A 14,683-nucleotide genomic window follows, 5' to 3' on the forward strand; every position below is an offset into this window, starting at 1 on the left:
TGCACCCTGTGTCCAGGGTGAAAGAGGGAAAGTGCTTGCAGCTTGACTGTGTGGACTTTCCCTAAGTTTGCTACATTTTGACCTTTGGCTCAACTGTGCAGGTGAAATGTCCATCACAGAAGCCCCACTCCCCAAGAAGTTAGTTGGGACTACATAAGACTGTAAGAATAGGCTTACTCATGGATCAAATGGCATTGACCTTGAGAACCAAATAGGGTTCCTGCCTTTGCTTTGAGGGAATGGCCCAAAGCAGATTTTAAAACAAAGTTTTTGAAATGAATTGCTCCCCCTCTTCATAAAATTTAAAATGTCCCATTATTTCAAGAAAAGTTAAAATTACTGGAAGAAAAATAAATAAGCAGTTTCAAGTATCAAAATCACTGGGATAGTCTGGCAAGATCAATGTAAAGAAAATTAGAGTCAGCATTGGCGTTCTGATATCTAAGTGGGGCTAATTCAAATTTTTGACTCTCCACTCATGCCACCCCCAAATGCTCAGGATGGGTCATAGAATCAACACTTGGAGCAGGTGAGTTGTGATAGTTCCCTTCCTCTTGGATTCGCCTCTCATAACCAGAGTACTACTGATATACAAGAGAAATGCATATTATATAACATACATTGCAAAATCATAGACTGACCCAGCTCTTTAACAACTTCTTTTTAAGAAGATGCATGCAAAGAAAAGCCAAGAGGCTAAGACTGAGAATGTACAGAAAAGCTTTACATGATGTTACAGAATTGTGTTTGAAAAAACATTTGTAAAACATACTGGCTTTTAAACAAACAAACAAAAAAACCAACAGACAGACTACAGACAGATCATAAATGGGGTTACTAAAAGATCACAATTATTTTAAATGAGAGATATAAATGGGGTATTAGAAATACTGATTTTTTTCAATGTTAAGAATCAAACCCAGAATTAAAAAAGAGTCTTTTTTTTATTTCAAAGATTGCTTCTCATATTGAAGCTCATATTAAAGCAACAGTACAATGTTCATAAAATATAAGTGTGATGCCGTAACATTTCTTACATGTCAGAATACTGATATTTGTATGTATACTAAAATAAGAACTTTAAAATTGTACAAATAGATACATTAAAAATGACATAGAAATAGGGCGCCTCTCACAGAAACAAGACAGTTATATCTGGCACGTATTAGTTTAAGATGAAAGTAGAAGCAAAAGGATTTACAAGAATCAGCAGTAACAAGATTGATGCTCAAGAGACATAATTGTACCTTGTATTGTACATACATTGTATGGGTTTAAGCTGGCTGAATATTATATATTTCAAGTTTAAAAATGCACTACATATAGAGTGTCCATAGTTTAAGGCGAAATTACAGCTCAGAACTGTTGTCCTTTCTAATGTTGTGGAAGCTTCTTTGACAAATTAAAAAAAAAAAAAAGAAGAAAGAAAGACTTAGATGTTCGTCACACATAAACAAATTCCCTTCATTGTAAGTTCACCGTTTGACTTCTCCTTCACTTAAATATTTTGTATGCCAAGTGGTTTTTCTTTAGCGAAATTGATAAACAACTTCAATGTTTGCCTTTTTGTGAGAAAAGGTACTTCACAGTATTTACCACTTTGATGTCCTTGCAGTTTTATTAAATGCATCCTCTCTGGAAAACTTTGCTTGTTTTAAAGGAGCCTTTCCTTGATTTAAAAAAATACCTGTTTACATATCTTCTAGATTCTTCAGAACGCCAGACACAGTTCTTAAGGCCAAATTTGTATTGTTATTGTTAAGAATCGTCATCAAAAGTGTCTTTGGAACCATACAAGTCTGCTAGTTTCTTAAAACGAGGTCCCCAGTTCTGTAGATAGTCATAGTCCAAGTCTGATTCTGTGGTGGCTGACTCCAAGGAGCTCAGGGACCCGGCCACCGAGCCCCTCCCTTCGTACCCGTAGATCTGGATGGAGTCGTAGGGAGGGGCCGTCGGGTCATTGTCTGCCTCCTGTATTCGCGTGTTGATGAAGTCATCCACGTCCACACTGTTGGGGGCTGGCCGCAGCCCAGGCCTGGGCATGTACTGATACTCGGGCTTTATGTCTTTGCGAGGGATAAATCCATTGATGCCGTCGGGATTCTGGAGGGTGGCGATATCAAAGGCCTCTGTGTCTTCCTCCCCACCCCCCTCATCGTCATAGGTGATGATGTTCTCGCGGACGTCTTCTTCCTCAAAGACGATGAGCGGCTCTTTCTTTTGCCTTCTTAGGGTCACAAACAATACTACGATGACTACAGGGGAAGAAAAAGAAAGGCAGCTTAAATTAAGCCCGGTATTCCTGCATTCTTTGCCCAGAGGAACTCCGCTTACCATAAATCCTGGTGTACAAATGCTTCCAAACGGAAACCAGTATATAAGATGAGAGCTTTACCTGGAATCCCCAAATATGCAAACATTGCCCTCCATCTGCTTCTTCCTGTGCAAAATACTGCATGAAAACATTCTGCCCCCAAAATAGGCAGGTTGGAAATATTTTAACTTTTTACAGATGGACCCAGACACCATTTGGAAGTCATTCCAGGGTTCAACCTCCACAAATATTAGGAAGATTCTAAATATGTTGGTCTGCAGTTTCTTAAAAGTGGCTTCTACCAGTTTCTTTCTGCAAAGGAAGGCACTGCCTCTCCATAGCATAAATGAGCCACTTAGAGACCCCAGGCCCTAGCTCTTGAGCTGGGAGGTCAGCACCGACCTTACTCTGCCTTAATGTAAAAGGAACCTTATCAAGAGCTTGACTGGTATCTCTTCAGAACACTGTACAGATGAGCAAGAATGCAAAGACTCTCAGGAGACAAATCTTCTCCCACTTATTTGCATATATGAAAATAGCATCAGCTGAAATCCCAGAGGAAGTTAATCCCGTTTCTTCCCTGGGAGAGGGAATTCCATTAAGTTGAGGCAATCTCGGGGGAGAGAGCCGCGTCATTTACAAGGAAAGCTCAGGCTCTGCTTACTTCCTTATTGATTTCTTCCCACAGAAGAGGCTTCTACAATATTATCCATTAGAAGCTTCACTCACACACTCAGCAAGACCGAACAAGATATTTGCGATTGAATTCAGCAAGTGGATTGGGAGTGCCCTGGGTTCACCATCCCTCCGAGATGCAGAGATGAGAGTTTGCACTTGCCTGGATGGCATGTGGTTCCCAGTGCCCAGTGCTCCCCAACCAGTGCCCTTCCTCTGTGCCTTGTTCTTGCCAGAATCTTTGCCCGGACCACTCCTTTCCTTTCTCTGCTTGGCTGACTCCTCCTCATCTTTTGTCATGGAAGCCTTTTCTGGTTTTCCATCCTGACCCCAGAAAGGGCTACTGATACCTGCTCTGTGCACCCACCTGATGCTGTTCTTACCAAGGTAATGTCACTCACCCAGTCTACACATCTGTCCTTGCCACTAGATAATGAACTCCTCAGGGCCTTTGCATATTCTGTTCCCTCTGTCTGGAATATCCATTGTCCCAGCCCCCTTCTCCAGCTGGAAAACCCTTTCAGCATCCGACACCTATGTCACCTGCAGGAAGAGGTCTTTGACCTTCTCTGACAATGTCAGGCACTTTCTATTCTGTGCCCCTCCAACTTTGGTTCATGTCCCTATCATACCACTTGCCATTTCCAGCTGTATTCACCTGTTCACATATATTTTCCTCGGTAGATTTTCAGCTTACTGAGCACAGAAATCTCATAAAATTCTCCCCAGGGCCTAACATAGATTCTGGTACCCAGATAATACTCAATACATATTTGTTGAGATGAACTCAATGGCTCTTCCCTAAGGAATCAGGCATTATTCATTTAACGGAGAACTAAACATTGTAAGAAAAAGCATAGATTTGGCATCACATACTCAGGTTTGACTTCTGGCGTTGTCACCCAAGCGTTCTTTGATGTTGGGACAAATGATCTAACCAACCTGAGACCCAGCAATGGTAGATGCTATCAGCATGACCGCATTGCTGTTATAGAGGAAAGCATGGATAGGATACGAATGCAGAAGGGGGTTACCTAACCAGTAAGCAAGTGCAGAAAAAGCTTCCCAGAGGGCCCCTTAAGCCGAGGTGTGCACACAGTCATTACACAGGACAATTAGAAGGGTCAGGGCTGGGCTTCAGTCAAGCTGACCTACTTGCACTTCCTTGAATCCCTCACATGCTTTTGTCTCATGATTATTCCTTCTGCTAAAATTTTTCTCCTTCCTCTTGTGAGGGAAACCCTTGTTCATATGCCAGGTTTATGTCTAAATTCCCCTTTTGCAAATCCTTCTCTGATGTCCAACCAATGCCCTGCAGATGACTTCTGCTATGCAGTTCCGTGATGCCCGGCAATTTGCTCATAATAACTCTCCCTGCATTCTATCATAATTGCTTGTTAATTTGCTTGCCCGACCACCATATCAGAAAATATGGGAGAGCAGGCACCACCTCTTTCTGGTCTCAAACTGTGCTAACAGTACATAGCATGGCTTCTGGTATCCAACCCTTACTGGAGAAATAGATGTGATCAAGGGTGGGTACCTAGACGTAAGGCCCTGCCCGTGGGTGCCCGGCAGATCCCTTACCCAGGAGGATGACGATGCAGGCGAGGATGGCAATCAGTGCCCCCGTGCTCAGGCCGGCGTTCAGAATGTAGGCCTCGGCGTTGCAGGAGAGCAGCGCCCCGTTCACATCGCAACCGCAGACTTTGATGGTGAGCGTGTTGGTACTGCTCATGGGCGGGATCCCACCGTCACTGATCACTAAGGGCAGCAGGTATAAATCCTGCTTCTGCCGACTGAACCCTCCACGCCGGGCATACACCCCTGCAGTGTTATCTGTTGGAAAAGGCAAGACAAGGTGCGCTCTCACATCAGGACCATTCAAGTCACATCCTTCACTTTTTCAAAAAAAATTCACTGTGGTAACATATATACAAGATAATATTTCCCATTTCAACTACTTTCATCCTTAACATTTTAACATCCGGCATGCACATTTGAGGACACTCTTCTCATCACAAAGATTAACAACCCAAATCTTTCCCTCTTGGTCTTTCATCTAAGTATCTATAGAAGTGGCAGCCACTTGGCATGATAAGATCACAGAATAATCTCTTTTCCTTTTGGAACAAAACTCAGAAATCAGTTTATTTCTGTTTGGCAAATAGTGAACACCTTCACTGGCAAGCTAACCACACCATTTTCTACTGGGGGGGTTGACCCCTTAGTCAAATACTACAAGAAAGTACGGGCATCAACCACATAATCTGTGTTAGCATAGCATAATTAAATATATAAGTCAATGTGAGAATAAAAAAAGCTTCTTTTTTATGTGAGCACTTTCCCTACAACATGACAAGCCTTTGGCCAGTTTTCTTTAAATTTAGTTTGTTTTTTAAGAGATCCCAAGTCTATTCTCAAACCTTGCCTTTAATGATGGACCCAGTCATTAGTCCCAATGGAAAATGTCTTCGTTAAGGAGAAAATATTTTAGAAACCTAGAGGCAGAATTGCAGTTTTTTTGAAACTCAAACACCATCACCCACCAGTTAACCATGTCACCCCTCCTGCTTAAAAAAGGTCCAAGATTATTCTGTCTGCACAGCACAGGGCATCTCTAAAGTGGTCCTCCAGGTGTTTCCCTCCTCCAGACTTTGCCTTGCCCTCCAGGCTCACATCCCACAGCCTTCAACATGCACCAGTTCTGCCCGACATGCTGAGCTCCGCTTCTGCTCCCTGAGCACACCATGCTTTTCCTCTTTTACCTGCTGCTCTCGCCCCAAATAGCTGTCCCTTTTATCAATACTGGTGAATTCCTCTTCAAGGTCGTCTCCCTGGAATTCCCATATGATATCCTTTATGACCCCGAACACCGTACATTCCTATAGAAATATGCATCCCGCTATACCGCCATTATTTGTTTCCATAATTGCCCGGACTGCTACTAGACTGTGAGCTTTTTGAGAACAGGGAGTTTTATCTAACTCATTAGTTTCTGCAGTGTCCCACATGGCAGCGCTCGATAAATATCTGTTGACCAAATGGTGTGACTGTGTTCTGGGAAAGGCTTAACTGGGACTCCAGATGTTGGCTTTCACGTGCAGCAGTATTTCCCAGTCCTTTGTAACCTATACCCTCCAAATGCTTCCTCAGCATGTTTTCATCATACTTCCACTGGCCAAAAATATTTTTCCTGGCTGCATATTCTGGGGAAACATTGGTATTATAAAACAGAAATTTCGAATATTCTCCATTAAATCACCCCCCTCCCCCCCACGCACACAATGGTACCCTGGCATGACCTGTCTGCATCTATGGGTTGAGAATCACTAATTCATAACAACTTGAATGTTAGAACCAACATGATGGCTCAGTGGCTAATCTGAAGAGACTGACAGTAACATGAATTAGCCTTCTTGTGTTAGGAGAAAAATATCTTAGCATCTCAAAATAAAATGGATTTTTTAAAAGTTAAGAGTAATATTCTCTCAGTGAGCTATAAAAGAAAATATAAAAGGTGAGTTTCGTCTCATTTATGGATGAGCACACATTCTGAGTATTGCAGAAGGTAAGGCGTGCTCCCACTGGCTCTTGTGGGACCCTCTTATGGGGGTTCCTTGCCCTTCACTGCTGACATCTCAATCAAGACAAGACAGAACAGTGAGCCCTCATTTCTGTATTTTCTGAATTTTGTATGATCAGCATATATCACTCTTAAAACTGGAATTGGATGCATATATATAAATATAGATATACTATGAAAAATATTGTCTTAAAAAATAAACCGGTCAAATGAAATTTTAACTGAAAATTCCATGCCCTGGCTGTTCTTTCCTATTCTAAGCTATACCATTATCCCATACTTAGCAATTACAAAAATTAAAAAGCAACAACTTACATATATATATAATAAATCATTTCAAAATTAGTTATTTTTTCTTCTATTTAATTGAGTTCAAATAAAACGTTACCCCCCCCAAAAAAAAAAAATCAGAACATCTTCCACATTTCAAACATTCTGAAATGTCACCAATGCCATTAACTTTCTTAAATTGCTTGGTCAAATACACCTATTTGAAATGGATGACAGCCCCAATAGATTATTTGACTTACCTATTAGGTAAGTCCTACTCTGTTACCCAGAGTAGTGTGTTGGGAGGGGGTGTGCATTACTGAGGGCTATTTTGTGTGTGCATGTGTGTGTGTGTGTGCATGTAAGCTATAATTTAAAATCAATTCTTCAATATGCCATCCATGAAAGACTGCACCCCCAGATCACAGCAGGCTGGCTTCCACATGAAGGTAACTGAAAATCAAACACAAATGGGAAACATGGATCTGAACATGCCACCAGCCTGTGAATTCAAGATGTTTCCAATTCTGAACAGCTGAATCCTATCAGACACACTGAAACTATTACATAAAAGCTCATCAAAATACACAGCTGACCAAACCATTTGCAGTCCCTGAGTGATAGATGAAGTAGAATCTTGAGAACTTTCAAAAATGTTCTTCTAACAAAACATGTTTTACATATGGATTTTAAGATGAGTTCAAGAGGTAGGAAAGCAAGGGGCTAATGGTTTCTGCTTGCACATATGCTAATTATACACTTTGAAATGTGTCCTTCCCTGTTGAGAGCCTCACTTGGGAACCCAGTTAAAAAGAGGGGAATGGTGGCTGTTGAGCATGTCTCACTGGGTAGTTACTGAAACCAAATGAAGTAATGAAAGTGAGGGGTTGTCCTCTGCACCATGCTTCCAGAAAGTTCAGCACTGCTTCTACCAGGAAACGCAACAGTGGCATGGAGTCCTCTAGGGCTGGTGATGTGCGAGGGGAACTTGTCTCACCAGCGTGGCTTGGCACACAGGTGGTCTTTGTCGTTTGCATGAATAAATGAAAGAAAGATGTTTCCCCTCTAGATCCAAGTCACTCCAGCACCAAGCCGAGGGGGAGCTTTCTTCTTGGAAGGGCACTGCAGAAGATTCAGTACCAAGGCTTCTGAGGGTCTTACTTGTGATTCGCTCTCATCATTGATTTTTTGTTAACACAAAGAGCCATTATGGACAGAAAAACAAAGCTAGACAAACACATGGATAAAGAAACAAATGAACAACAACAGTAATAAACTCCCCACCTACTAGGAAGCAAATATGCATCCTCGGTTTGACTACAGCTTTTTCATATAAATTATTTCAGTTAGACCAGCCCTCCCTACCTATTTTTGAGAAAGATAACCTCACTCTCAGCATATTTCGGAGATTTCTGAGTGACCCCAGGGAATAAAAAAAAGTTCATTGAGGACCTATGTTCAGGGAAGTGTCAGATAAGCTCCACGGTTAATAAAGTGTCATAGAAAAAGAATAAAATGACACAGAAAAAGATAGATATTCCATTCATTTAAAAATTTCTGTCAAGAGATTTCTCAGATCCTTCTCCTTTATGAATTCTCCAAAGAGCAAACCTCCCAGTCTTCCTGCAGACTTGGGTAGGAATCCTGAATCGGCTATGCATTCGTTAAGTGCCTGACTACACATATTAAATGTGTCTTGAGCTTCCATATTTTCATCTATGAAGCTAATAATTTTTAGGGTTAAATTTTATTCCATTCACGAGGTTACTCAGCACTGCACCAGCCTGTGGGACAGGCTCAGTGTGGTGGTATGGAGCCCAGAAAATCATGTTCTTAGACTTAATCTATTCCTGTGGGTGTGGACCCATTGTAAGTAGGACCTTTTTGATGAGGTTACTTCAGTTATGGTGTGGCCCACCTCAGACAATTACTGGAGTCCTTTATAAGTGGAATGAAATTCAGACAGACAGACAAAGTCACCGAAGGAGCAGCCAGAAGTAGAACATCAATGGAATCCAGAAGAGAAAGGAGAGGCCAGGAGAGGCTGCCACTTGCATTGCCATGTGACAGAGGAGCCCAGGACCAAGGATTGCCATCAGCCAGCCCGAGAATGCCACCATGTTCTGGAGGAGATCATCGCCTTGAGGATGCCTTGATTTGGAATTTGTCCTAACCTCAAAACTGTGAGCCGTTAAATTCCCATTGTTTAAGTCAGCCCATTGCATGGCATTTGCTGGAGCAGCCCAGGAAACTAAAGCATTGAGTAAATATTAATTTTTTTCTGGAACTCTCTGCTTTGAGCAGGAGGCTAATGAGGAAGAGAAACTTATTGGCAAAGAGAGAAACGTAGATTCTTGGAAATGTCACTGCAGCTTTGAATGCAATTATCTATGCAGAAGGTCTTATCATCAGGAGGTAAGAAAACAGTTCATGCCCTTCAGTCCTGGCCAACATACTTCCCATGCTACGAGTGTCTTTCAAAGACCCCAGCTTTTCATCCTGACACCCAATGTTCTCCTCCCTTGCTGCAGACATGTAATTGGTTCCATTTTTTCCCTGCTTAGGCAAAAACTTGAAGACAGGGCCATTAATTACTAGTATATGTCATACCCAAATTGTAGTATTTCTATTAATGGAAAAATAAATCCAGGTTTTGAATTTTTGTATCTACAACATGCACATCGAATCACATGCTGTTTTTACCTGTACACTTTGACATTTCCATAACAAAATATAAAGGTGCCTGAGAATATGGTCTCTACGACACCAGTTTTGAAATGCAAAAACATAACCTGGGTTATGATGATGAAGTAGCAAAATGGAAGGTTACATTAAACTGATACCCAGAGTGAAAATTTTGATGGGCAAACAGTTCTTGATAAACTGCACTGGGTACCAACCCTACATAAGCAGACAAACACATACACACACAGACACACACACTAACACGTTTGGTAGTAGGGCAAAACGGGCAATATAAGGACACAGCCCCTGCATGTTAGATATGTGAAAAAAGAAAGCACTACAGTAAATGAGGAGGACATTCTGCTCTCAGTCTGCTATTAGGAGAGAGGCTAGGCTCGAGGTGAGGGGCTCGGTCACCCCAGGAGCATCCCTAAAGGCCTCAAAATGCCCTTCTTTGCCACTTCTTTTCCTCTGCCCTTCTCTCCTCTGAATCTGAAGATTCCCTATTGCTTAGACTGGATCAGAGACATTTTAGCCTGCAAAGAAAGGTTACAGGTCCATTAATTTTGAGCTTGTCTCTCTCAAGATTGTTAAAGAGCTGGAGAATTTAGGCCAAGCCAAGTGTTCTGTGACTATCTCCAGGGTCAGAGGCAATAGCCCTGGTGGGTGAGAGGTCCTTTAATCAAACAACAGAAACACGTCAAACGCAGGAGAATGAGGTACAGCTATAAAGTCACAGCCCCCTGCTACCAGGGAGATACTTTCTCACTTCTAATCCATATCAATCTACTCTATCCTTTCTGCTCAAATCTCAGAGAAAAAAATAGATCCAACTACCTCATAGAAAGCTCCTGCATGCTTGAAGACAGTTTATCCAAGTCACTTGCAAAATAATCATTATTTTATTACTTTCCCCCAGGCCCACTCAACTTTCCTTAGAAATGTAGCAACACCTCAGTTCAAGAAAATGGAAAAGCGCACACACACACACACACACACAAACACAAAATATATCTCAAGATTCTTAATGGAATTTTAAGCTTTAATAATTTCAGAAGTATATATGCTACAAAACAACAAAAGATATCATTTGAAAGTGTAATTATTTTGATTTCTTTTACATTTAAATTACTGAATTTTGAAAAATCTTATTTTAATTTAAATTTTAGGTTTTAGTCAATGTTTGCCATCTTCAATCAGGACTGAAGCAATAAAATTTTCAAATGATATTTTAAAGTTTATAGCATTTATACTTCTCATGTTACTAAAGCTTAAAACTGAATTTAGACTTCTAGGATCACCTGCATATCTTTTCTTTTTCTTTCTTTTCTTTTCTTTCCTTTTTGAACACCATATGAACTGTCTATCTGTAGCCACTGCACATATTGCACATGTCACAGTCCATGGCAATTGTTTCAATGTCCATCCTTTCCACCAGAACATATCCTCCTCGGGGGCAGGGGTCTTGTTTCACTCATATTTGTGTGTTTTGTATGTTCACAAAATGAAAGGCTGAATGATACTCCTTTCTATTCAACTCAGAATCAACCTGACTCCTGCACCATGGTCAGATTTTACTGATTCATTAGCTTGCAGTCAACCTCCAGTCTCCATCTTCTTCCACTCCTCAGTTTTAACCAACCTGACCAGTGCTGCCTAAGTCTGTATTATGGGTTTTGTTCCTGCTAAATGTCTTCATCTTTTTATTTAATTCTTTCTTTTGTATTTTTTAGGTTAAGTCCCATTCAAATAAGCCATATTTATTGAGCAGCTAATATGTGTAAGCCCTGTTGCTTGTTACACTTATATACCTTATCCCAGTTTTTCAAACTATGCAAATAAAGCCTTACTCTAATTTTATAGGGAAGGAAACTGAGAAACAAGAGCAGCAACTGCTCAAGATAATATGGAAAATATAAACACAACTAGCATTCCAATTCCTCTAGGTCTCAATGTATTTTATTAACACACAGCCAACTCTGGAATCCTGCTATTATTCCATGTCAATTATTTTGGCTCCTTTTGGCCAAATTTCCCTAATATGACTGGTTAATTGGAAGGATCGGAGTAGCATAATGATAAACTTGGCTGTTCTTTGTCCCCAGTTCTTGGGGAGGTAAACTTTTACATCTTTGGAATTTCCAGTCTTTTGTTATTCACAGTGGACCCGGGACCACACCTGAAAAAACAACAGGGAGGGGCAGCCACACCTGCAGCCTTAGGGGGTGGGGGGACTGGCCCCACCAGAGAGACTAGCCCTGTGATTAGGGGTTTTGGGCTTTGAGCCATGTCATCTCAGCCTACCTCCCCCACCTCTGGGAAGGTGGATTGATTTTAACCACAGGGACATTGATTCTATCAATCATGTCTATGCAGTAAGATTCCATGTGAACTCGGGACACCCAAAGAAGCCCCAGTGAACTTCCATGACTGATAATTACATTGATGTGCTGAGAGGGTGACGTGTTCTGACCCCACATGGAGAGGACATGAAAGCTGGTATTTAATTAAGTTACTGCATTATTTGGCAGTAGCTATCTTGTGGAAGCTGGTAAAAGTGGTTACAAAGTTTATGGAGCCTCTTCCCTGTCATAGCCCCTCATTTAACACCTTCATTCTTACAGCATTTCCAGAAACACACACACATACACACACTCCTCCAAAAGAAATCAACAGACAAGAAGCCAAATTAAAAAAAAAAAAAAGCTACATTAAGGCAAATTCTATAAAAGACTAGTGTTGAAATACTAATAAAAAATTGTTTAACCCAAGACTCTGGTGGCTGTAATATCTCCCAACTGAACCAAGGAGGCCTGGGGTGATTGTGATCTTTTAATAAACGTCTCTGATACTGAATATAGTTAGGGTTCTGCAAAATATGGAGCAGAATAAATAATAACATGGTAGGAATGATGTATGAAATCCAAGCCTGTGTGTATGAGACATCAAGCATTATGTACTGCTTGCTGGCATCAACAAATGCTTTCATTGTTCTATTTTATCATGCCCCTTCCACTTTTGTTTGTGAATAATTTTCTCTTTGGCAATAGTATATAGAAGGGGAAAGAGCATAATGCCTAAATATTTATTATTTTAACACAGAGCAGCCCACGTAGGAACTCAGTAGGTTATGAACATTTAGGGTCTTTAAGAGAGTTAAGCCCCAGAAGATATGTAAGTCAGTGACCAATATTTGTTATTTTTTTGGAGGTGGGGGCGGAAGGTAGTGTTTCAGATAATCTGTGTTCTGTGTGGGACAAGCTGCAGCAATGAATTTCAGGCAGAAAAGGAACATAATTATTTACACAAGCGAAAATGGCAGGTCATTAAAAGACATCTGTCATTTAGATCTGCCAACAGAGTATCTTCCACATTGGAGCAATTAAGGGAAAAAAGAAAAAAAAAAATCCACAAAAATCTGTTTGGTTATCTTTAAATTATAAAAATGAAAAACCAGAAGTGTACTTGGAAGCTATTTAATGCTGCTCATAAAAAAAAAAAAAAGAAAGAAAGAAAATGTACTTAGTTTAGAAAAACAGAAAAAGGAGGGAGGGAGGGAGAGAAGGAGGAGGGAGGAAGAAAGGAAGGAAGGAGGAAAGGAAGGAAGGAGGAAAGGAAGGTAGATGTTTGCCAGTTGGTTTAATCAGGGTGAGTCTATCTTGGCTATCCTTACTTAGCCAAACCGGCTTTCCATGCAAATGTGTGCATGTGTTTTAATGCAATTTTATTGAGATATATTCATACAGCATACAATCCATCCAAAGCATACCATCAATGGCTCCCAGTATCATCACACAGTTATGCAATCACCACCACAATTTTAGAACATTTTCATTACCCAACAATAATAATAAGATAGAATAAAAATATAAAGGAAAACCCAAAATATCCTATACTCCTTATCCACACCCCCCCATTGTTGACCCCTAGTATTGATGTTTTTAAATACCACACACTTAACTCTGAATATATCAGAGCTTATTTAAAATAAAACTACAATTGGCCCATCTTGGATAATATTAGATTTGTAAAATAAATACATTTGAAATTCATCTCTTTCTGGATTGAAACTGTAACTGTACAACTCCATGGAATTATAAATAAATAAATGGATAAGTGACTGGAAGGGGTGAGTGAAGGAGTATTGACTCCTTCAGGATATTCCAGCATCAGAAGATGTGTTGTCTTTTCCAGTCTAAGGCTAATAACACAGAATCACTTCTTTGCATAATAGTAACTAATGCCTGAAGTCTCTGCAGCAGTTTACATGTTCCAGAGAGCCTCCTCATCCATTCCTTCACTAACTTCACCCACTTTCCTTAAGGGTTGGGATAATGCCTGCACAGAGCTCACAAAACTCTAGGTGGAGAAGGACAGAGAAATACATGCTTACAAAGTGGAACATTAAGGAAAATAACAGAAGTTAGTGCAGTTTCTGGAGCAGAGAGGAGGAGGCAACCAAATGGCTTGGGGATGCCTGGCAAGTCCTCAGCTAAGAGACAATTTCATTTGAGGTGAGATTTGAAGGAGGAGGAGGAGGAGGATTATATTACAGACAGAGTAAAAGAATGGAGATTGAGAGCACAATGTGTTTGGGGAACTAAAGATGGTCTGAAGTTTCTGGAGCTTAAATTTTAATGTTTAAGCAAGAGAAAGGAGCTGATAGAAGAAAGGTTCACAGGGGCTAGTTGGCATAATTTCTTGCTCACACAGCTATGACGTTTCAGTTAAATCCAGAGGCAACAGAGAGCCAGAGAAGAATTTTAAGAAAGAGAAAGACACCAGCAGGTATGTTTCTTACTGGGTGATGTAGGGGCAAAGTTCGTGTCAGGCAGACCTGTTTGAGGGCCACCATGATAGTCACGGCACCCCTGGAGGAAAGTCACTAATAGCTACTAACAAAATCAGCTGTGTTTGCACAATGTAACTGACCTTAACGCATGTGCTTTGGGGAACTCCTTGACCCCCGGGACTGTGTCCTGTTCGCTGCTGAAGTCCGCCTCCTATGACTCATTCTGGCAGAGAGTACATAAGAGCAGCTCAGCTTTCCACGGTATGGAAGGGAGGAAACGAAAGATTGTGGTAGTAGAACCAGGAAATCACTCGTTTTTGATGAATCCCAATGACATTAACCATGGAAGAAACATCAAGGA

At 40.8% G+C, this 14,683-nt stretch overlaps 1 protein-coding gene across 4 annotated transcripts in view; it reads right to left on the reverse strand.

Annotated features, from left to right (window-relative positions):
- Nucleotides 1-925: 925 nt before the first annotated feature.
- Nucleotides 926-14,683, reverse strand: part of CDH11 (cadherin 11) — a 156,056-nt gene continuing 142,298 nt past the window's right edge. For all 4 annotated transcript variants that reach the window (XM_037815902.1, XM_037815899.1, XM_037815901.1 and 1 more), the window contains 2 exons: nt 4,577-4,828; nt 926-2,255 (listed from right to left, as the gene is read on the reverse strand). In XM_037815902.1, the coding sequence (XP_037671830.1) occupies nt 1,759-2,255; nt 4,577-4,828 (749 nt within the window). In that variant the 3' untranslated portion in view covers nt 926-1,758. The remainder of the gene's footprint in view (nt 2,256-4,576; nt 4,829-14,683) is intronic.

Source organism: Choloepus didactylus, chromosome 22 (genome assembly GCF_015220235.1).
Source record: "Choloepus didactylus isolate mChoDid1 chromosome 22, mChoDid1.pri, whole genome shotgun sequence".
NCBI classification, from domain to species: domain Eukaryota; kingdom Metazoa; phylum Chordata; class Mammalia; order Pilosa; family Megalonychidae; genus Choloepus; species Choloepus didactylus.